Source organism: Balaenoptera ricei, chromosome 4, assembly GCF_028023285.1.
Source record: "Balaenoptera ricei isolate mBalRic1 chromosome 4, mBalRic1.hap2, whole genome shotgun sequence".
NCBI classification, from domain to species: Eukaryota; Metazoa; Chordata; class Mammalia; order Artiodactyla; family Balaenopteridae; genus Balaenoptera; species Balaenoptera ricei.
This window is the reverse complement of record NC_082642.1, coordinates 133,685,278-133,705,458: the sequence shown is the minus strand read 5'-3', so window position 1 is coordinate 133,705,458 and position 20,181 is coordinate 133,685,278. Positions and strand designations below refer to the sequence as shown.

The following is a 20,181-nucleotide window of genomic DNA, read 5'->3' as shown; positions in this document are numbered from 1 at the left end:
TTCATTAGGTCCCATTTGTTTATTTGTGTTATTTCCATTTCTCTAGGAGCTGGGTCAAAAAGAATCTTGCTGTCTTGTATGTCATAGAGTGTTCTGCCTATGTTTTCCTCTATGAGTTTGATAGTGTCTGGCCTTACACTTAGGTCTGTAATCCCAGCTAAGAGGGAAGTTTATAGCAATACAAGCCTACCTCAAGAAACAGGAAACATCTCGAATAAACAACCTAACTTTGCACCTAAAGCAATCAGAGAAAGAAGAACAAAAAAACCCCAAAGCTAGAAGAAGGAAAGAAATCATAAAGATCAGGTCAGAAATAAATGAAAAAGAAATGAAGGAAACAATAGCAAAAATCAATGAAACTAAAAGCTGGTTCTTTGAAAAGATAAACAAAATTGATAAACCATTAGCCAGACTCATCAAGAGAAAAAGGGAGAAGACTCAAATCAATAGAATTAGAAATGAAAAAGGAGAAGTAACCACTGACACTGCAGAAATACAAACGATCATGAGAGATTACTACAAGCAACTCTATGCCAATAAAATGGACAACCTGGAAGAAATGGACAGATTCTTAGAAATGCACAACCTGCCGAGACTGAACCAGGAAGAAATAGAAAATATGAACAGACCAATCACAAGCACTGAAATTGAAACTGTGATTAAAAATCTTCCACCAAACAAAAGCCCAGGACCAGATGGCTTCACAGGCGAATTCTATCAAACATTTAGAGAAGAGCTAACACCTATCCTTCTCAAACTCTTCCAAAATATTGCAGAGGGAGGAACACTCCCAAACTCATTCTACGAGGCCACCATCACCCTGATACCAAAACCAGACAAAGATGTCACAAAGAAAGAAAACGACAGGCCAATATCACTGATGAACATAGATGCAAAAATCCTCAACAAAATACTAGCAAACAGAATCCAACAGCACATTAAAAGGATCATACACCATGATCAAGTGGGGTTTATCCCAGGAATGCAAGGATTCTTCAATATATGCAAATCAATCAATGTGATACACCATATTAACAAATTGAAGGAGAAAAACCATATGATCATCTCAATAGATGCAGAGAAAGCTTTCAACAAAATTCAACACCCATTTATGATAAAAACCCTGCAGAAAGTAGGCATAGAGGGAACTTTCCTCAACATAATAAAGGCCATATATGACAAACCCACAGCCAACATTGTCCTCAATGGTGAAAAACTGAAACCATTTCCACTAAGATCAGGAACAAGACAAGGTTGCCCACTCTCACCACTATTATTCAACATAGTTTTGGAAGTGTTAGCCACAGCAATCAGAGAAGAAAAAGAAATAAAAGGAATCCAAATCGGAAAAGAAGAAGTAAAGCTGTCACTGTTTGCAGATGACATGATACTATACATAGAGAATCCTAAAGATGCTACCAGAAAACTACTAGAGCTAATCAATGAATTTGGTAAAGTAGCAGGATACAAAATTAATGCACAGAAATCTCTTGCATTTCTGTACACTAATGACGAAAAATCTGAAAGTGAAATTAAGAAAACACTCCCGTTTACCATTGCAACAAAAAGAATAAAATATCTAGGAATAAACCTACCTAAGGAGACAAAAGACCTGTATGAAGAAAATTATAAGACACTGATGAAAGAAATTAAAGATGATACAAATAGATGGAGAGATATACCATGTTCTTGGATTGGAAGAATCAACATTGTGAAAATGACTCTACTACCCAAAGCAATCTACAGATTCAATGCAATCCCTATCAAACTACCACTGGCATTTTTCACAGAACTAGAACAAAAAATTTCACAATTTGTATGGAAACACAGAAGACCCCGAATAGCCAAAGCAATCTTGAGAACGAAAAATGGAGCTGGGGGAATCAGGCTCCCTGACTTCAGACTATATTACAAAGCTACAGTAATCAAGACAGTTTGGTACTGGCACAAAAACAGAAATATAGATCAATGGAACAGGATAGAAAGCCCAGAGATAAACCCACGCACATATGGTCACCTTATCTTTGATAAAGGAGGCAAGCATATACAGTGGAGAAAAGACAGCCTCTTCAATAAGTGGTGCTGGGAAAATTGGACAGATACATGTAAAAGTATGAAATTAGAACACTCCCTGACACCATGCACAAAAATAAACTCAAAATGGATTAAAGACCTAAGTGTAAGGCCAGGCAGGCGGATTCTTAACCACTGCGCCGCCAGGAAAGTCCTAAGACTTTGTTTTCACTTAGTATTTTGTTCATCTTTCACAATAATGTCAGCTAAATATCCTAATAAAATAATTCAGGTGCATGGTTCTTCAGCTCATGAATTTTGACTGAAAAATGAAACAATAAAGAGAAAAGGATCAAGGTGGGGGTGGGGAAGAAGGCAGAGCGGGAAGGAGAAAAAGTAAATGTATTTTCTTAACTAAGTTAGCAAGAAACGGGACCGAGATCTAAAGAGGTGAACTATGAGAAAAATTCTAAGTTTATGGAAGAGAAGCCACCTCATTTGTCAAGTTTTCCCCTTTGTTATTGGCATCTTCCAGCTGTGCTTTTCCTGTCTTTGAAAATTTGCACCTTCATTTCCTACAATTATATGTTTTTGTTGCTATTATTTCTGTTGTGATTAAGACCCTGGTCTTCTTTCAAGGTTTGCACCTTCTTATTTACCAAACTTCTGGTCTGATACACCCTGATCCTCAACTAAAAATGTCCTGCATATGGTTCTCTCCTCCTTGACTAGCGATTTTGGATCCAAGGTGGATCTAACCCACTATCATTTCTAGAATTCCTTTTCTGAGCTCTGAGTTCTTCCTTGTATGGATTTCTTGTCTACTACAGTATAAGGAGGTGGGTGCAACCTGTTCACACTGCTGGACCAAGAAGAGCAAGACACAATGTTCAAAGAGATTCAATGGCTTGCAAACACCACAAAAATCAATAAGCAAACAAACCAAGACTATCTACAGGCCTTCAGATTCCTTCCTCGATGTAATTTTTACTGAGTGATGACATCCTTAAGTGTCTACTACATGCAAAATCCAGTACTATGCACTTCAGGGAGAAGAAGGCATCAGTAATTTCAATATAAAGTTAAGGATCAGAGTGTTTCACAGAAATTCCTTCCCCCCCACCTCCGTTGATCCTACGTAATGCTGGTTCTGTTTTAAATCTGTTTAAGTAAGACTACAGTATATTTAACATTGGTATAACTTCTTGAGAATGCAAAAAAGGATCACTGGCTTAAGTCCAAAAAAGAAGACAAGCATTTATTATGCTCTTGCTGTGTGCCAGACTGTTTTAAGTGCTTCCGGTGTATAATCTCATTTAATACATGTGCACGTGCACACACATAAACCCTCTAGAAAGTTACTCTCATTTTATAACTAATAGAATATTTAAGAGACTAATAAGTACAGAGACAGAAATGACTGACTAATTTTTCAACTTCCACAGCCCATGTCTCTTCCACATTTTCTCTATGGTATCTGATTCTGCAGATTAAAGATTCAGTGAAAAATGAAAACTCAGCCCAAAAATCCATTACTATGCTGACATAAAATACTTAGATAATGGTACAAGAAAACTGGAGCACTGATGACCACAAGGCAGGAAAGCTTTCTGTGTTAAGGGGTGAGTGACTCTTAAGTCAGTCCTTGGTTCCTTTGACTGAATTTCTAAATATAAATAAAACTTGGTTTAGTGCAAAAGAAAGAAAGACAAAGGTTTCCATCTTCAGGGGAAAAAACGGTAACTCTTAGAATAACCTCTAAAAAAACCTCAAAATTTCTAAGAAAAGAAGAAAAAAACCCAATTTGATAGAAAATCCCAAAGTATTCATAAGCTTCAGAATCACATGCCCTAAACTTCAAAATCAGCATTGCTAGGCACCAAATGGTAAACATTTCAAAGTTACCTATCAATGAAAGGACTAACTATACTACTGCCTTTAAGGTACATAACCATACATATATCTAGTCTTACAAATACCTTCTGCATCTACCTAATTAACACTGAACTGCCTTACTTCATGTTATCTCTTACCGTAACAAAAAGTTCCCAAACTTCATTGACAGATAATTTCAAGTACATAATATATCCTTCAAGTACATCTTTGTAAGACCCAAACCTGCCTCTAACCAGATATATAAGAAAAAAAAAAACTTCATTTCATTAGTCTTGCTTTTTATTTTTATCCGTAATTTTAAGGAGGACAACATGATGACCTTTCATTTCCCTTCATATGTAATAATCTATGACCTCTCTGAGGAATTTTCCTACAGTACAACCCTTCTCATGGCTTAAAGGGCCCTTTGCATGCCCCAGCTATCTCTAGCTTCACCCTGCACTACTTTCCCCTTCTTCCTCTTCCCTCTTTCATTAGGGTCTACAAAATACTATTCAACTTCCTAATTCAAAGGTCTAACCTTTCTGTTAAGGTTAGAGGTTCCCCTGACACCACAGATTGTAATAACATACTATGTTAATCACCAGACTCTAAATCGAAGAGAGCACAAGACTGTCTATTTCGCTCATCACTGTGTTCCTGGTAACTAACTAGTGCAGTGTCTGGCACACGGTAGGAACTCAATAAATATTGACTGAATAAATGAATATAGCAGAGTTTGCAGAGGTGAACTGGAGTAAGTCAGATCACAGGGCTTGAACTCATCCACAGGAAGGAGGTACAAACTAATTACTGGAGATGGGAACAAGAAGCATGCGTAAATCATGCCACTTAGCAAATTTTCTACACTTTCCTACATTGCACCTAGAAGTTCACAGAACACTTTATAACCTAGTTCTGGTCCTGTCAATCCTGCCTGAAGGAGAGTGTACAGTACAATATTGTTCAAATTCCCAACTGCAAATAATTTACATATTAATCTCAAGAATAGTTGGGGTATCCTGTACTTTCTACTGCCACAGAGTTAAGGTTTATCTCAGTCTTGCTGGGTTAACAGCACTTTATTTTTTATTTATTAAAATAAATTAATCACATACCTCTACGGATGTATAAATCTAAAAGTATGCTTTTTTATTTTTCACTATTTACATTTAGCCTTAGAAATGCTAGAAATTCTGAATTTAGTCTTTTCCCACCTTTTTATAGAATTCAGAGCTACAATCTTTTTTTTTAATTAATTAATTAATTAATTTATTTATGTGTGTGTTGGGTCTTCGTTTCTGTGCGAGGGCTTTCTCTAGTTGCGGCAAGTGAGGGCCACTCTTCATCGCGGTGCGCAGGCCTCTCACTATCGCGGCCTCTCTTGTTGCGGAGCACAGGCTCCAGACGCGCAGGCTCAGCAATTGTGGCTCACGGGCCTAGTTGCTCCGCGGCATGTGGGATCTTCCCAGACCAGGGCTCGAACCCGTGTCCCCTGCATTGGCAGGCAGGTTCCCAACCACTGCGCCACCAGGGAAGCCCCAGAGCTACAATCTTAAGCATTATGTAATGCCCCCCCCCAAAAAAATAAGAAGAAAGTGAAGAAATGAGATACTTTGTTCGCCCTCAATAAATGTTTGTTTCCATCCTTCCTCACCTAAGAGTTCATACCCTTACCTTCCACTCCAGCCCTTCAACCAATCTAACATCTGCATGATGTCCATGCCCCTAATAGAATCTTCCATCCCTATTAACTGGCAGATATAAGACATGCATCAGAAGTAGAAACTCTAAACACAATTTTCCCCAAATATACTGTTACACAGCGCTATAAGCTAAGTTCACACAAAGTTAAATACATATCTTGGCCAAATAAGAACCTAATACCATGAAACATGGTTTCTATGGCAATATGCATTTAGAGGTCCAAAAACCCAACTTGCAAAATCTTTTGGAACTGTGTTTTTAAATTAGAATGCCTATATTATGGAAAATGTGGGTAAACAAAACTTTTGTGAATCAAATCATATCCTTGAACTGCTATGTTTTCAGTTTAAATAAAGTATATATTTAACTTGTTTTTGATGCTAATGATCTGGCTGATTCCTAATATACCTCTCTAAGATATATAAAATCTTTGTGTCCAATTAAATCTTTATGTGTCTCTTGGTTTCTGTACTTAAATTTTCATAATTAACTTTCAGTCCAAAAATAAAATCCCTTATACTAATAAAACAAAATAAGCATGCTCTACGTAGAACTTTCAGACTAGAATACTACATAATTCCTAGCAGCTATATGTGTCACAAACAATTCCTTAAAGCAAATACAGTATTTGGTCACACTAATTACATTCATAATACATCCTACTGACTATTAGGAACTCCATTCTTCTAGATATAATGTTAGGTTTAATAAAGCTTTCTTTGCCAGACCCATAAAAGAGCCATTTGCAGAAGCCTTCAGCCTCCAGCACCTCAGCAAACTTGTCTTCCATCCAGTGGGCTTCAATCACAACCTCTCCAATAAGAACTGAATCTCAGTCTTGGAGCTTGGTAAGACCTCTCCCAAATGTATTCCTTCCTTTATTCTTTAGAGTTCTCTTTGCACTTTAGCAGCCAATCATCTATTACTAGTCAATACTTCTTTGTATTAAGCTTTCCCTGTTCAAATTACTGTGTAGTTTCTGTGTCCTAACTGGACTCTTACTCATACAACTTCCTTAAAAGCAATTTTTGTATTCTAATAATACGTTAATGATGCAATTCTGTACTTTTAAGAGAATAAGTCTCAAAAACAATAGGAAGAGGAAAATTAACCATAAATGGTAAGTGCTATCCAAGAACCACCGCTTACTGAGCACTTATTAAAAGTGTATAAGGCACCAGAGATTTCATTATGTGGGCAAGATCAATTAAATCATTGGCCATTGGTGACTGAGCTCAATCTCTAGTCCCTCTCTCCTCCTTGAACTGGGGAGTGGGCTGAAAGTTCTAACTCGCTAATCATAGTGGTTGGTTTTTCTGAGGCACAGCCCCCATCCTGAAACTATTTAGTCCCCCAACCAGGAGTTATCTCATTAGCATACAAAAGACAGTAAATTTCTGTGGCAGAAACCAGGGGAAAAGACTAAATATTTACTTTTTATTTTACCACACCTAGCCTCCTACAGCTACTTGTAGATAACAGAAGGCACCAAATTGTTTTGTTTCTTTGTCCTTGCTCATGGACTTCTCTTCGTTTAGAATGCTACCTTCAATCTCCCCATACATCTTCAACATTACCTCCTCTATGAGGCCTTTCCTGTTCTTAGATCCTCTCCTTGGTCCTACCAATATATCCTGTATATACTTCACTTAACTTCTAATATAATATATGCATTTCTGGCTCCCACCCACCAAACTATAAGCTTTTTTATAGTGTATTATTTATTTCTCTATCTGCTTAAGACAAAGAATAAATGAATGGATGGACATGATAATGAGAGTCGACTGGGTATCTAGGCAGAAATGTATAACAGGAATTGAAAACCTGAAACAAGAGTTTATGTGAGGGTGAAAATTTTATTTTGAAAATACAAACTTGGTAGTAGTGAACATATATGACTGAGAAACTACATAATCTCTCAAAGCTTGCAAAGAATAAAGCAGAAAATCGAAGACTAAACCTTGAAAAACTCCTACAGCTAAGCAGACACACAGTATATAGTATTAACAGCCAAATTTTACCATGCTGTATTGCCCAAATGTAAATAGTTTAAATATATGTACTGATAGTACACAGCAAAAGCTGACAAGCTTACAAAAATCTTGCCCATAGCTAGGCCTACTTGCTACTGTCTTCTTACCCATCAATTCTCAGCTTCTTTGTGTTTGTAGAACTTGTTCAAATATTAAATATTTTTGGCAGCATACTTGAAAAGGTTTAAAACTTTCACCACAACAAAATTCAACAACTCCTAAAGGAAGTGGTAATAATTACAACACAATTATTATTCCAGTACAACAGTACTGTCGCATGGTATCTGCAAAAGGAGTTATCACACTGCACAGTAGTATCTCACCCTCTTGATTATCCAGGCACTAAGACATGCTCACAGGCAAAATATTGACAAGTTCCAATACATAATAGTTATATGGCACTAACTTAAAAGTAAGCTATAATTGTTACCTCTTATTCACAGCAAGTGTATTCCACTCTACACTAAATCACAAAACCTGTTCAGTTCAACATTCTGCTTAAGAGATACTAGAATAATTACAATACATTTACTAAGCTATAGCAAAAAAAACAGTTTTAAACTATGATCATACTTGGCGGCACATCTCTGAAGATGTGACAACAAAAAGGCTGAGAACACTACTCTTAAGACAAAGGCTATCAAATAAGTACCAGGGTCACAGATGGAATGTGGATGACAACAGCAATAAAATCTACTCCGAATGTTTAATAAAGATATTTTACAAGAATATCCTGATATACATATATTACTTTCCTTGGCTGAAGCTGCAACTGCCAAGTTAGCTTCTGTAAAACACTACCATCTGTCAAATTAAGCTAACCTTGTTATTCTGGTTTTTTAATTTTGGTTACATCTGAGTTAACAGTTGGTTTTTGGTTTTAGTGCATAAAAGCTACACAATAGAACATAATAAATGTATGTCTATTTTATATTTATGCAAGCTTCAGTAAAACTATAATAAAAAATACTTTAGTTCAAGAAAGAGTTCCAGAAACCTCCTTTCTTGTCTTCCTTTAAAAGAGTCCTAACTCAAGGATAAAAAAATACTGCCATCAAGTGGAGTATTAATGGGAAGGAGAAACTTTTCAATAAAGCTGCTGGTTCTCCAGATGAGAAAAATCAACTCGGACACCTACTTAGACATGCAAAATTCAAATCCAATTGGAATAAGACTTAAATACCAAAAGCAAAACAAGAAAAAGATTACACGGCAATAAAAGAGAATACCTTTATGAAACAGGTATGAAAGATCAAAATAAAGGAAACTAATTACATATAAGATTAAATCAAAATGGACTCCTACTCATGAAAGAACAACATAAAGGGAATAAAAAGACATACTGATAAACGGAAAAAGATATTTGCAGAATATGTAAGTTGGAAAAAAAAGTAGTATATAAACTATAAAGAACTCCTTCAAATCAAAAAAGGTAAAACAATCTCCCCCCCAAGAAAAAAAAACAGAAACAAATATGAATTTCACAGGGAAAAAAACCCTCAATGGTCCATAAACATATAAAAAGATAACCAATTAGGTTATCAACACCAGAATGGTTAAGTTCTTGTGTAACCATAAGTATAAATAACCACCACATATGCTCATATGCTTCCTTCTCTATCCCACCAAAGCTTCACATGCTCAGATTCACTGGGTGCCCTCCCTCTGATGCTACAAGCAAAAATGGAAATATTATCAGTTCTATTAGTTCTGCAGGCTTATTACCAACTTGAAGTCCCAGCCCCACTGGGGAAGAAGCCTGGAAGTCAGTTCTGAGAATATGTATGGTACAACTAGAACAGGCACAAAGAGTGTCCATGACCCCAGGAGGCCTGTGCAGAGAGCACCTTCTTCCCTCGAAAAGCTGGAAATTTTAGACCTGAGGCAGTGGACTGCTGCTAATTTCCTTTCAACCCACTTCCTTGGCCCTGTCCTGACCCAAAGCCTTTCTCTAAGGCCTCATGGGAAGACTTTAGGGGCCCTCTCTCTGACACACCAAGACCAGCTCAGAGGCCTCAGTGGAGGATACAGCAAGTCCCACACCTCCAGCCCAAGCTTGTTTCTGTAGCTCCATTTCAAAGAAATGAGACATTTGATTTTGCATGTATTCTGGCTCAAATTATGATGCATAAACTTTTGTGTATGCAAGTGTATGGTTGGTTCTCACATTAGTGCAAGCACAGCATCAGATCCTGGCCACTAATGGTTCTTCATTCCTGGTCCCTCTCTCTACACTCCTCCCCCACATCTTTCCTCTTCACTAAGAACCTAGCTCTCAGCTCTGCAGCCAATCCTGTCTGTCCTCAAAGCTAGTGCCACTCACCCCAACAGAGCCACTTCCAGGCTGAACAACACCAACAAAAACCCAACAAATAATAAGTTTCTAGTTCAAAACAAGCTATTCTTCTGTCTTATTCTCACATGGACCAAAAACCATAAGAAAAGTCTTTCTCTGCTCAATTGTTTACCTGTCCACAGTTCATCCCACCCCATCACTGGTCCCCCAAGTTCTTTCCAAACTTCCAAGCTAACTACAATGTGAAAGTATTTTTGTACCCTGTGGGAAAAAATACACACCATAAAGATTATTCTTGTGTGTGCTATTAAAGAGATTAATGCTAGTCTGAGGCATGAAGAAGAAAAGGCTTTTCATTCCTCAGTAGTGAGCATTCTTTATGAGGTATTACTTTAAAAAATATAAAGTGAAGGAAAAATGGTGCAATTTCATTTTGTTTTGTAAGCATATCAGTACATGCTCCTAAGTGTTTTACCTCTAGGAACATCTTTAACTTTTTTGCCATTTTCAGACTTGGAAAAATAAGTAGCTTTTGTTATTGCTGATCCTATGAGAATGTAAAACTGAATAATATATGAGAAACAATACTTAAAAGTCATATAAATATAGCCAATAAGCACATGAAAAGATGTCCAAAACCATTAGTCATTAGGGAAATACATACTGACTCCACAGTGAGGTACCACTACATACTCACTAAAACGGCTAAAATATAAAAATTGACAATACCAAGTGTTAACAAAGATATAGACCAACTGGAACTCTCATACATTGCTGATGGGAATGTACAATGGTACAACCACTTTGAATAACCATTTAGCCATATCTTACAACAATTCCACTCCTATGTATTTGTCCAAGAGAAATACTTTAGAAGTACATCAGGTACCAAAGTAATGAACTGTCCTTTAAAAGCAGCAATAAAGAGGGATGTGAGGCAGTTTACAGAGATACCATAAAACATTACTAAAACTGGATGGAGAAATCATGGGGAAAATAAGGGAGGAGGATTAAAATGAAGTCATCGGTAAGTTTTTCCACAGACAAAAGGCAGGCTAGGACTTCCTTGGTGGTGCAGTGGTTAAGAATCTGCCTGCCAATGCAGGGGACACGGGTTCGAGCCCTGGCCCGGGAAGGTCCCACATGCCACAGAGCAACTAAGCCCGTGCACCACAACTACTGAGCCTGCACTCTAGAGCCCACGAGCCACAACTATTGAGCCCACATGCCGCAACTACTGAAGCCCACGTGTGTAGAGCCTGTGCTCCGCAATAGGAGAAGCCACTGCAATGAGAAGCCCGCGCACCACAACGAAGAGTAGCCCCGCTCGCCACAACTAGAGAAAGCCCGTGCAGCAACAAAGAGCCAATGCAGCCAATTAATTAATTAATTAATTAATTTTTTTACAAAGGCAGGCTAAGGACATGGCGGGGGGGGGGGGGGGCAGGGGCAAGGACCATAGGGTCCTGCTCTGTTTCACTATGACAAGATCAGGGTGTAGCAAGAAAACTCTGGATAGCTGTTTATAAAGGTCTCCTAGGGTGACATTAGCTTGGAAATTATTACATTTAAGGGTGTGATCTTATACTATCAGTGTCCCAGAGTAGATTGGCATGTTTTAGTCCACAAGAGTAAAAAACAAGAAAGAAAATAAACCAAACCATTTGTTCATTTGTTGGGGGATGAAGCCGAAAAAATAAATAAATTTTAAAAAAATAATAAAAGCAGTAATAAAACAAAAACATCCAATATTATCACTTCTAATCAACATTTATCATATGTCTTACCTAGTATAAGAAAAAATGAAATTATAGGCATAGAAACTGTAAATAAATAAAACTGTCATGATTTATTTATGATATGATCTTTTATGTAGAAATTCTAAAATTATCTATGAAAGTTTTAGAGTAAAGTTTAGCAAGGTGGCTAAATATAAGATCACTATACAAAAGCTAGCTGCATTCATACACACCAGTAACAAGTAACAAACATTTTAAAGCACCAAGTATTATTGTTATCAGAAAGTATCAACTACATAGGACAAACAATGTGTAAGAATTCTACTGTTAAAATTATAAACTAAAAAAAAAAAACATTAAAGAAGACCTAAATAAAAAGAAGTATACCCTGTTCATGGATAGAAAGACTCAATATCATAAAGATGTTAATGATCCCAAATTGGTATATAGATTCAATAAAATTACTAAAAAACTCAAACAGGGTTTTTCAGAGAACTTGGTAAAATTATTCTAAACTTTCTAAGGAAGATAAAGTACTATAACACTTCGGAAGAAGAGGGCAAACTTATTTTTTCAGTACTAGAGATTACTATGAAGCCAAAGCAACGAAGACAGGATGGTATTCACAAAACGAATGACGGAACAAAACAGCAGAGGGTGAAAAAAAGCATTCCATAACGCTTTTATATATGACAGAGATGGTATGTCAGTTCAGTGGGGGAGAGCATTATCTTTTCAATAAGGTAAGATTAACAACAACAAAAAATCATATACAAAATAAAAATTAAATTGGATCACTACCTCACACCAGGTACAAAAAATTAACTACAGACAGTATAAGGTCTAGATGTTACAAACATAACTTTAAAATTCTTATTACTATATAGATGAATTTCATTTATATATCAAGGTGAAAAAAGTTTCCAAAGTTAAAACAACTAAAATTAAAAATATATACCTTCAGGAATTCAGAGCGGCAATAAAAAGGAACTCAAGGGGAGAATGAAGACAGGATTCAAGCTGATTACAATCTCAAATGAAAATAGAGGGATGCGATGAGGGGACTATATGGCTAGATATAGGTTACTTTCAAAGTTCTCACTTGTGTTTTAAGTAGTGCATTCAATGTGTGCTTATCATTAAAGATTAATATGCTATTTCATAAGTAAATAAAAACATATTTGCATAGATAGCTGATCATGATCCAACATTTATGATTAATTCGATTCTGTGTACTTCAGAACCAATTAGTGTATACATTATTAAAACAAACCCACAAAAAAGTATCTGACCACCTGTGGAGGGAGTAAATACAGAATTGGCATTACAAAAATTATAATGTAGACAAAGTAAAAAGTTATCCTAGCACATACAGCAAAAAGGGAAAGAAATTATGAAATTTGAAGCAAGGTAGAGAGATGAATGGTATCTAATATTCAAATGATGTAGTTTCAGAAGGAGAAAGAAAAAAGGAATAGAGTAGAAGTAATAATTCTTAAATATATATCTTTTTCCTGAGAAGAACATTAAAGTTTTCAGATCAAAAATCCTCGCCAGGATGGTTAAAAATACACACACACACACACACACGTGTGAAATTTCTCAATTTTGAAACCAAAGAAGAAATCTTATAAGCTTATACAGAGAGTTAACAACTTATCTACAAAAAAAAAAATCAAACGGTATTAAACTACACAGAAAAACATAGTTAAAATTAAACACCTAAATACTTATTTTTAAAAAACTTATTAGCTACTAACATGTAACACAATTAAGTAATATTTTTGATGTAAGGTATATTGCAAAAAATTTAAATACCATCATTTAAATTAGAATTCCATATTACCCCAACAAAATCAAGAATGCTGTAAGTAAAAATATGCTAAACAGTCTTATCTTATTGGGGGCACAGGGAAGGAGAGAAAACTATTAATTATTTACAGAAAAATATGTTTAAATATATTTGTTTAGAATTAAAAGAGCAGAAAAAGCTCTTTAAATAAATGAAAGTCAGAGGGCAATAAAAAGATTAAATTTGTTATCACTATATATGTAAACGATGAAATCTTACTAAAAGACCAGCAAAAACACAAGTTTGGATTCGATCCATTAGAAATACGAAGATAATTTGATGAAATTACATTAAAAGTAGAGACATCAATCTCTCTCAGAACTTAAGACATAAAGAAAAAAAATGAAATATTCAAATGACACTATAAGTGTTCATTTAATATATAAATATAGAACTCTATAACTCTCAAAAAGTACATATCCTTTTCATATGATCATTAAAACCTCATGTACTTAGTTGTAAGAAATTCTTAATAAAATTCTAAAACTATTACAAATCATATTCTCTAAACGCACTGTTTCAATTGTGTTGAAACTAAGAATCCACAATTTTAAAAATGCAACAAAAAAAGCAAAACAAAAAATATGTTTAAACAATGAAAGAAAAAATTTTAAAGATACCAGTCAAAATTTGGAAAGCGTAACTAAAACTTGCTCTAAATAAAATGGTCAGCCTAATATAGTCCTATTCATCAAAACTTCAAAGTAACAAGTACTTAGGTTGAAAGATCAAAAATAGTTAAAAGCTACAAATTTTGAATGGTTTAACCTAATGCTACACTAAACAATTCCAAAAGTGTAGGAAAAAAACAAAAAGCTTTCTAATGCTTTTATGAGCTAACCTTAATAGCCCATATACATATAAAAGCAAACCTTGCAACCAATCTCAAAAACAAAAATTCTAATTTTTTTTAAATTTAGTATAGTGAATTTGGAGGCATCACGACTGAATGTGATTTTGCCAGAAAGCAATACAGATTAATGGTTAACAGCAGAAGCCCCTGAGTCGCGTGGCCCAGAGTTTAAATCCCACTCTTAACATATACTAACAATGAAATGTTGCTTTAGTTCTTAACTTCTCTATTACTGTTTCCTCAACTGGGACATGAGGGTAAAAAAAAAAGTCTCCACCTAAAAAAGTGGTTGGGAAGATTAAATGAAAAAAACTTATAAAACTCTTAGCACAATTTCTTAACATAGTACATAGTAAATATTCCTTCTGTTAACAATCGTTCTTATTATTGACATACAAAATATCATCGGTTGTTGCAAAAAAAAAAAGACATTTGATAAAGAGTCAACATCTAAATCTGATTTCAAAGCATTTTAAAAACTTATAACTGTAAGGACATTTCATATTACAATGAAACAATACATAACAGAAACTAGTATTAACCCTAGTAGTATTCTGTAATCTTAGCTAAAACAATAAAATAGTTTATGAGTAAAGAGGTGTAAAGATTGACAAAGAGGAGGTCAGATGATAATTATTTGCAAATGATATGGCCTGCATACAAAGAATATTGAAGAATATCAACAGAATATTAGAACTAATGAAAATTCATTAAGGCAGCTGGATACAATGTGAGTATAACGAATCAAAATTAGGTGAGAAAAGAAAGGAGTAAAAAGGGAATAAGCAGCTGGATCCCTTTCTCTCTGCAAACCAAGTCTTATGCTAATACCAAGATAACCAACTATTTCATACTAAAGAATATCCATTTTATATAATGTTTAGAGTGATTTATATAATGTTAACTGTCCCTTGAAATGTTGTATTATATTTTTATAACTTTAGATAATACCTAAATTAGAAAATACTACATTTTTTTAACTAAGAAATTTACCCTGAATTCAGCTTGTATTGTTTTGCAAGTTTTGTTTTAACTCTTAATTTGGTTAATCTGTGACATCCTTCCCACCTAACCCCCAGTATAACTAAGTGAAAGTTGACTGTTGATCCATAAGATTCCTTCTGCCTCCATCCTCTATTTCTTTCTTATCCTCCCTGTCTGGAATAAATGTATGCTTAGCTCCACTAAACACTCAGATCTTAAAAAGTTGCTCATGTCTAATCATACTAACTTTAAGGCTTTAAAAGAAGATTCAGAGGCATTTAATGACTTGCCCAAGGTCATAGAAAGGTGATTTAGATTAACCCACATCCTAGTCTTTTCACTACACGGCCTATATTCTAACAGTTGTCCACATTTTCGAGCTTTCATCGATTCTCAATAATGTTAAATTGTGAGATTCAGTTAGGGAACTAAAATAACCCCTGCGCTTGCATTCCTTTTAGAAAACACTCACTCATTCATCAAATATTTACTGAAACCTACTACGTGCAAGGAGCTGTTCTAAGCCCTAGGGTGAAACGAAATAGGCAAAATACCTTCCCTTATGAACCTTATATTTTATTCAACTCAGGAGGATACATTTAATGAAAACAGTATCCAGCTCACTTAACTCTACAAATTAACTTGGTCCCTGGGAGGAAGGCTTCTATTTTGCTGCCCTAAAGAATCCTTATTTGGTAGTGTATATATGTCAATGCTACTCAGCAGCATAGCACAGGAAGATCAGCTTGGTGCTTTGCGATGACCTAGAGGGGTGGGATAGGCAAGGTGGGACGGAGTCTCAAGAGGGAGGAGATATGGGGATATATGTATGCATATGGCTGATTCACTTTGTTGTACAACAGAAACTAACACAGAATTGTGAAGCAATTATACTCCAATAAAGATGTATTTTTTTTAAAAAAATCCTTATTTGGGACCTGAATCTATGAATCAAATTTCTGAGATGCAAGGATCCTACACTTAGGTAAATATCAAGCACAAAGGCTGAATACACATGTTCAAGAACAAAATTATGACAGACTTTAACTGTAGCTAATCTGCTGCCAACTCCACCTCACCTGTATCATCTTAAACTTCAAAAAAACAGCTCTCTGCAGTTACACTTAATCTCATAACTCCCTGCCATGGCTAAACTTGAGCAATCAAGCAAAGAACACATCAGAGGAAAAGACAGCCCTTGCCTTATGTTACCCTGTGACAAGCTACTCTGTAGGTGACAAAAGACATATGAGTGTTGTGCTTTTTTTTTTTTTTAATCATACATCCTTCTGGAAGAAAAAAAATCTTGAAAAATAGAAAACTGTTCCAACTACCAAAATACGGCTCTTTGTATAAAGCTAATATTATATATGAGCATACAACACACAATTTTTTAAAGGAGAGCAGAAAACAGGCTAAGATTTTGGTTATGCAATATGCACTAGACACTTCTCGTTTTACTAATAATTCATAAAGTTTCTAATTTAAAAGCAAAGGGTTTCACTTTTGTTTCTTCTAAAGTAGTTCTTCCTAGTTACTAGCTTGAAGTCTACTTCCTAGTTACTAGCATGGTGGATTTAAATCGTCAATTCATTTTAAGTGGATGGTTTAAGGTATTTGAACCTATATGAATATTTTTAAATAGTTCTGAGTAACAAAGTAATAGTATATTAATATAGAAAGCAAACACATTACATGTTTCTTTTAAAAATAATACATAAACACCATGATGGAAGTATAAAAATAAATGCAATTGTATTGCTCTAAAAAAATGTCCACAGTATCAGGGAGATGATCTGACAGACACACACTAAAAACAGCATCATAATGGTAATATTTTAGACTAACAACTACTCCCTTTGTTTAAGGAGGGGACTCAGTAAACTAGGAAACTGGACTTGGTGGCCAAGATCACTTTCAGTAATTTGATTCTTGATTCACAATTTTATGCATAAACCTCTGAATTGGGCAGATCTGCATTACCTAATTTTATGCTAAAGAAGTACTTTAGTCCAAAATCAATTTAAAAAACTCACAAATTTCTTGCCAATGTTCAAATTTAAGAGATGTGAAAAATATGAGTTATATTTCCCACTTTGAAACACACAGGCTTTAATATTCACCTTTGAAGAGAACTATAAACAGAAGCGACACCAAACCTATTAAATATTGCTTAGTATACATAGGACCACAAGATCCTCCTCTAAGTATTAACACTTTGTCACGTACTCAACATCAAAAACTAAAGTTTAAGGTATTCCAAACAGAATGGAGGGGATTAGGAGATAAACTGTTCTAAACTCCCATTATTAAATCTAGAATTATTCCACTGTAAATAAACTGCAGTCTGCAATAGTCTTCTAAATTAACCAGTACAGCACACAAGAGTTCCAAAGACAACTTTCCCAAAGTGCCTAAACTAACAATGCACTATCCTTGCTTTCCAAAATTCTTGAGCATCTTCAATTACCTCAAGTACTATAATAAAATTCTAAAAATAATCTCAAAGCAAAAACTTAGCAAGCTGGGTGTATACATAGTCAGCAGGACAGCAGCCCTTATTCTAAAATCAAGCACAGGTAGGATGTAACAATGCCAAAACTACAACAGGGTGGGGCATTCACGACTCTGCCAGAAAAATCAAATATACTTCTGGTAGCTGCTCTCTGTAAACGCTGGTTACCCCCATAATTCCAAGACGAGTAAAGTAATCTTTTCCTTTTGTCCAAAATGCTTTTCACACCAATGACCACCCCCCCACCCCCAAAAAATTAAGTCACAACCAACTACTTTTCAGGATATGGTGCAAGCCGTGATAGTGCACTTGAGATTCTGAAAGCAAAACCTAGAAAAAAAGTAGCATCTCTCATTACTTAACGTAAAAGATCTGAAGCTTCACAAACCCAGATTTTTTTCTTAAGTGAGTGACCATTTGAATGTGTGACTGAGGCAAGAGTAAAGGGTGAACGATGGAACAAGGTCAAACTTAGGGGACAAAGGATTCCTGGAATAAACATGGCCAGAAAGGTTTCCTTAAGGGACAGTTTCTATATTCAAAAAAGAAAAAAAGAAAAGAAAAAGAAACGGAAGGAAGGAAGGGAGGAAGGAAAGGAAGGAAGGGAAGGAAGGGAGGAAGGGAGGGAGGGAGGAAGGAAGGGAGGAAGGGAGGGAGGGAGGGAGGAAGGGAGGGAGGGAGGAAGGAAAAGGAACCAAGCAAAGCCTCTGCTTTTACACTGAGTCTACCTGGTTAATGTACCTGTCCCGCCAGGCCGGCTAGTCAATGCTGGTGGAGACCCTTTTGCAAAATAGCAGGCCTGGAATGCTCCTACCTTGGAAATAAAAACTGGGTTCAGAAGGGATGACAACCGGCTATTCCTTTTTTTAAAAAGAGGAGGAAGCTAAAGTTTAATTAAGAAGCCATATAGAGGAGTGTAGGAATGTGAGGTCGCGCTCAACCAATACCCGGCACCGTCTGTTACAGGAAAACAATCGGCAAAAAGGAAGTGGACTGAAACCCGCTAACTACACCCCGCTTTCCACAAGCAGCCCGGAACTGGGCGCGACGCCCCCAAAGCGGGTAGGGGCGGGGGGCAGCGAGGGGTAGAGGAGGCCCGGGCGGCGGCGGGGGAGGCCGGGGAGGTCCCGGCCGAGGCGGGTGAGGGCGGCACGTCAGAAGGAGGAGCGGGGCCGGGCCGCGCCGGCTCGCGGCTTCGCCTCACCTTCTGCGCCGCGCTCTGCTGCAGCACGTTCTGCTCCACGGTCATGGCCCCCGCAGCGCCGGCGGCGATACCGGCGGCGGCGTCCGGCTCCTCGAGCCTCCGCCGGCCCTGACTGCCACGCTCCGCCGAGCTCCAGGGAGCGGCGCGGACGGCCGGGGAGGACAGCGCCCCCGCCAGCCAGGCGCGAAGGCGATGGCGGCCGGCGTGCGCGGGCACCGCGGGCTGGCGGCGAGGTGCGGACAGCGAGGGCCACGGCGGCGGCCCCACGACTCCGCGCGGCCCGCCTTAGCGCGGCTCGTCGGCCGCGGCCCGGGCCATGAGCGGGCGGCGAACGCTCGGCGCGGGAGGGCGCGAGCAATCCCGGACGCGTCACGCGCGCGCTCCTTCGCTGGCGGCTCGCGGGCCACTGCGGGGAAGGGAGAGGGGACAGAGGGAGCGGCCGGAATGGCGCTGTCCTCCTCCCGCCGCGACTCCTCCTCCCCTCCCCCAACCGTCGTCACCGCCCCCGCCCGGCGGCTCCTCCCCCGCCGAGCCCCGCCCGCCGGCCGCCCTAACCCTACATTATGACCCGCGGGGCGGCGGGGCGGGGCGGAGTCGCCCGGAGCCCCGCCCCCCGCACCCGCGCTCCCGGGGGGGAGCGAGAGAGCGCCACGCGGGCCGGGCCTCGGAGCCGCCCCTGCGGCAGGTTGCGCGACGTCTGCCCTGGCTCCGCGATGCTCCAAGCCGAGGGCCGGAGGGCAGCGTTTCTCTCTGTGCCCAGAATTTGTTAGATCGCTGGCTTTCCGAACTCCTCCAAGACAAAACATTTCCCTCCAGGCCGCATAACGTCCCAAAACCGCTTTGGGTCCCGAATCCCAGCTCCTTTCTATGTCCCTGGTCTTTCTAGGAATTTCACAAGCAGTAAACTCGCCCGAAGGGAAAAGTCAAGTGTGGTTTAAGCAAAAGGCTGTCAGAAGCCCTTATGCTGGAATGTACTTTAATCCTTAACTAATCATTACGTAAATGAATATTGATATTCTCTGCCTACTTCTTTCATTCAAACATGTGTCAGTCACTGCTAGGCTCTGGAGAAGTAAGGTATATTTTCCAAAGGTTTGATATAAATGAAAT

The 20,181-nt window shown here is 37.8% G+C and overlaps 1 protein-coding gene across 2 annotated transcripts in view; it reads right to left on the bottom strand.

Annotated features, from left to right (window-relative positions):
* Positions 1-19,547, bottom strand: part of USP25 (ubiquitin specific peptidase 25) — a 139,021-nt gene extending 119,474 nt beyond the window's left edge. For both annotated transcript variants that reach the window (XM_059921381.1, XM_059921383.1), the window contains exon 1: positions 19,072-19,547. In XM_059921381.1, the coding sequence (XP_059777364.1) occupies positions 19,072-19,116 (45 nt within the window). In that variant the 5' untranslated portion in view covers positions 19,117-19,547. The remainder of the gene's footprint in view (positions 1-19,071) is intronic.
* Positions 19,548-20,181: the final 634 nt, after the last annotated feature.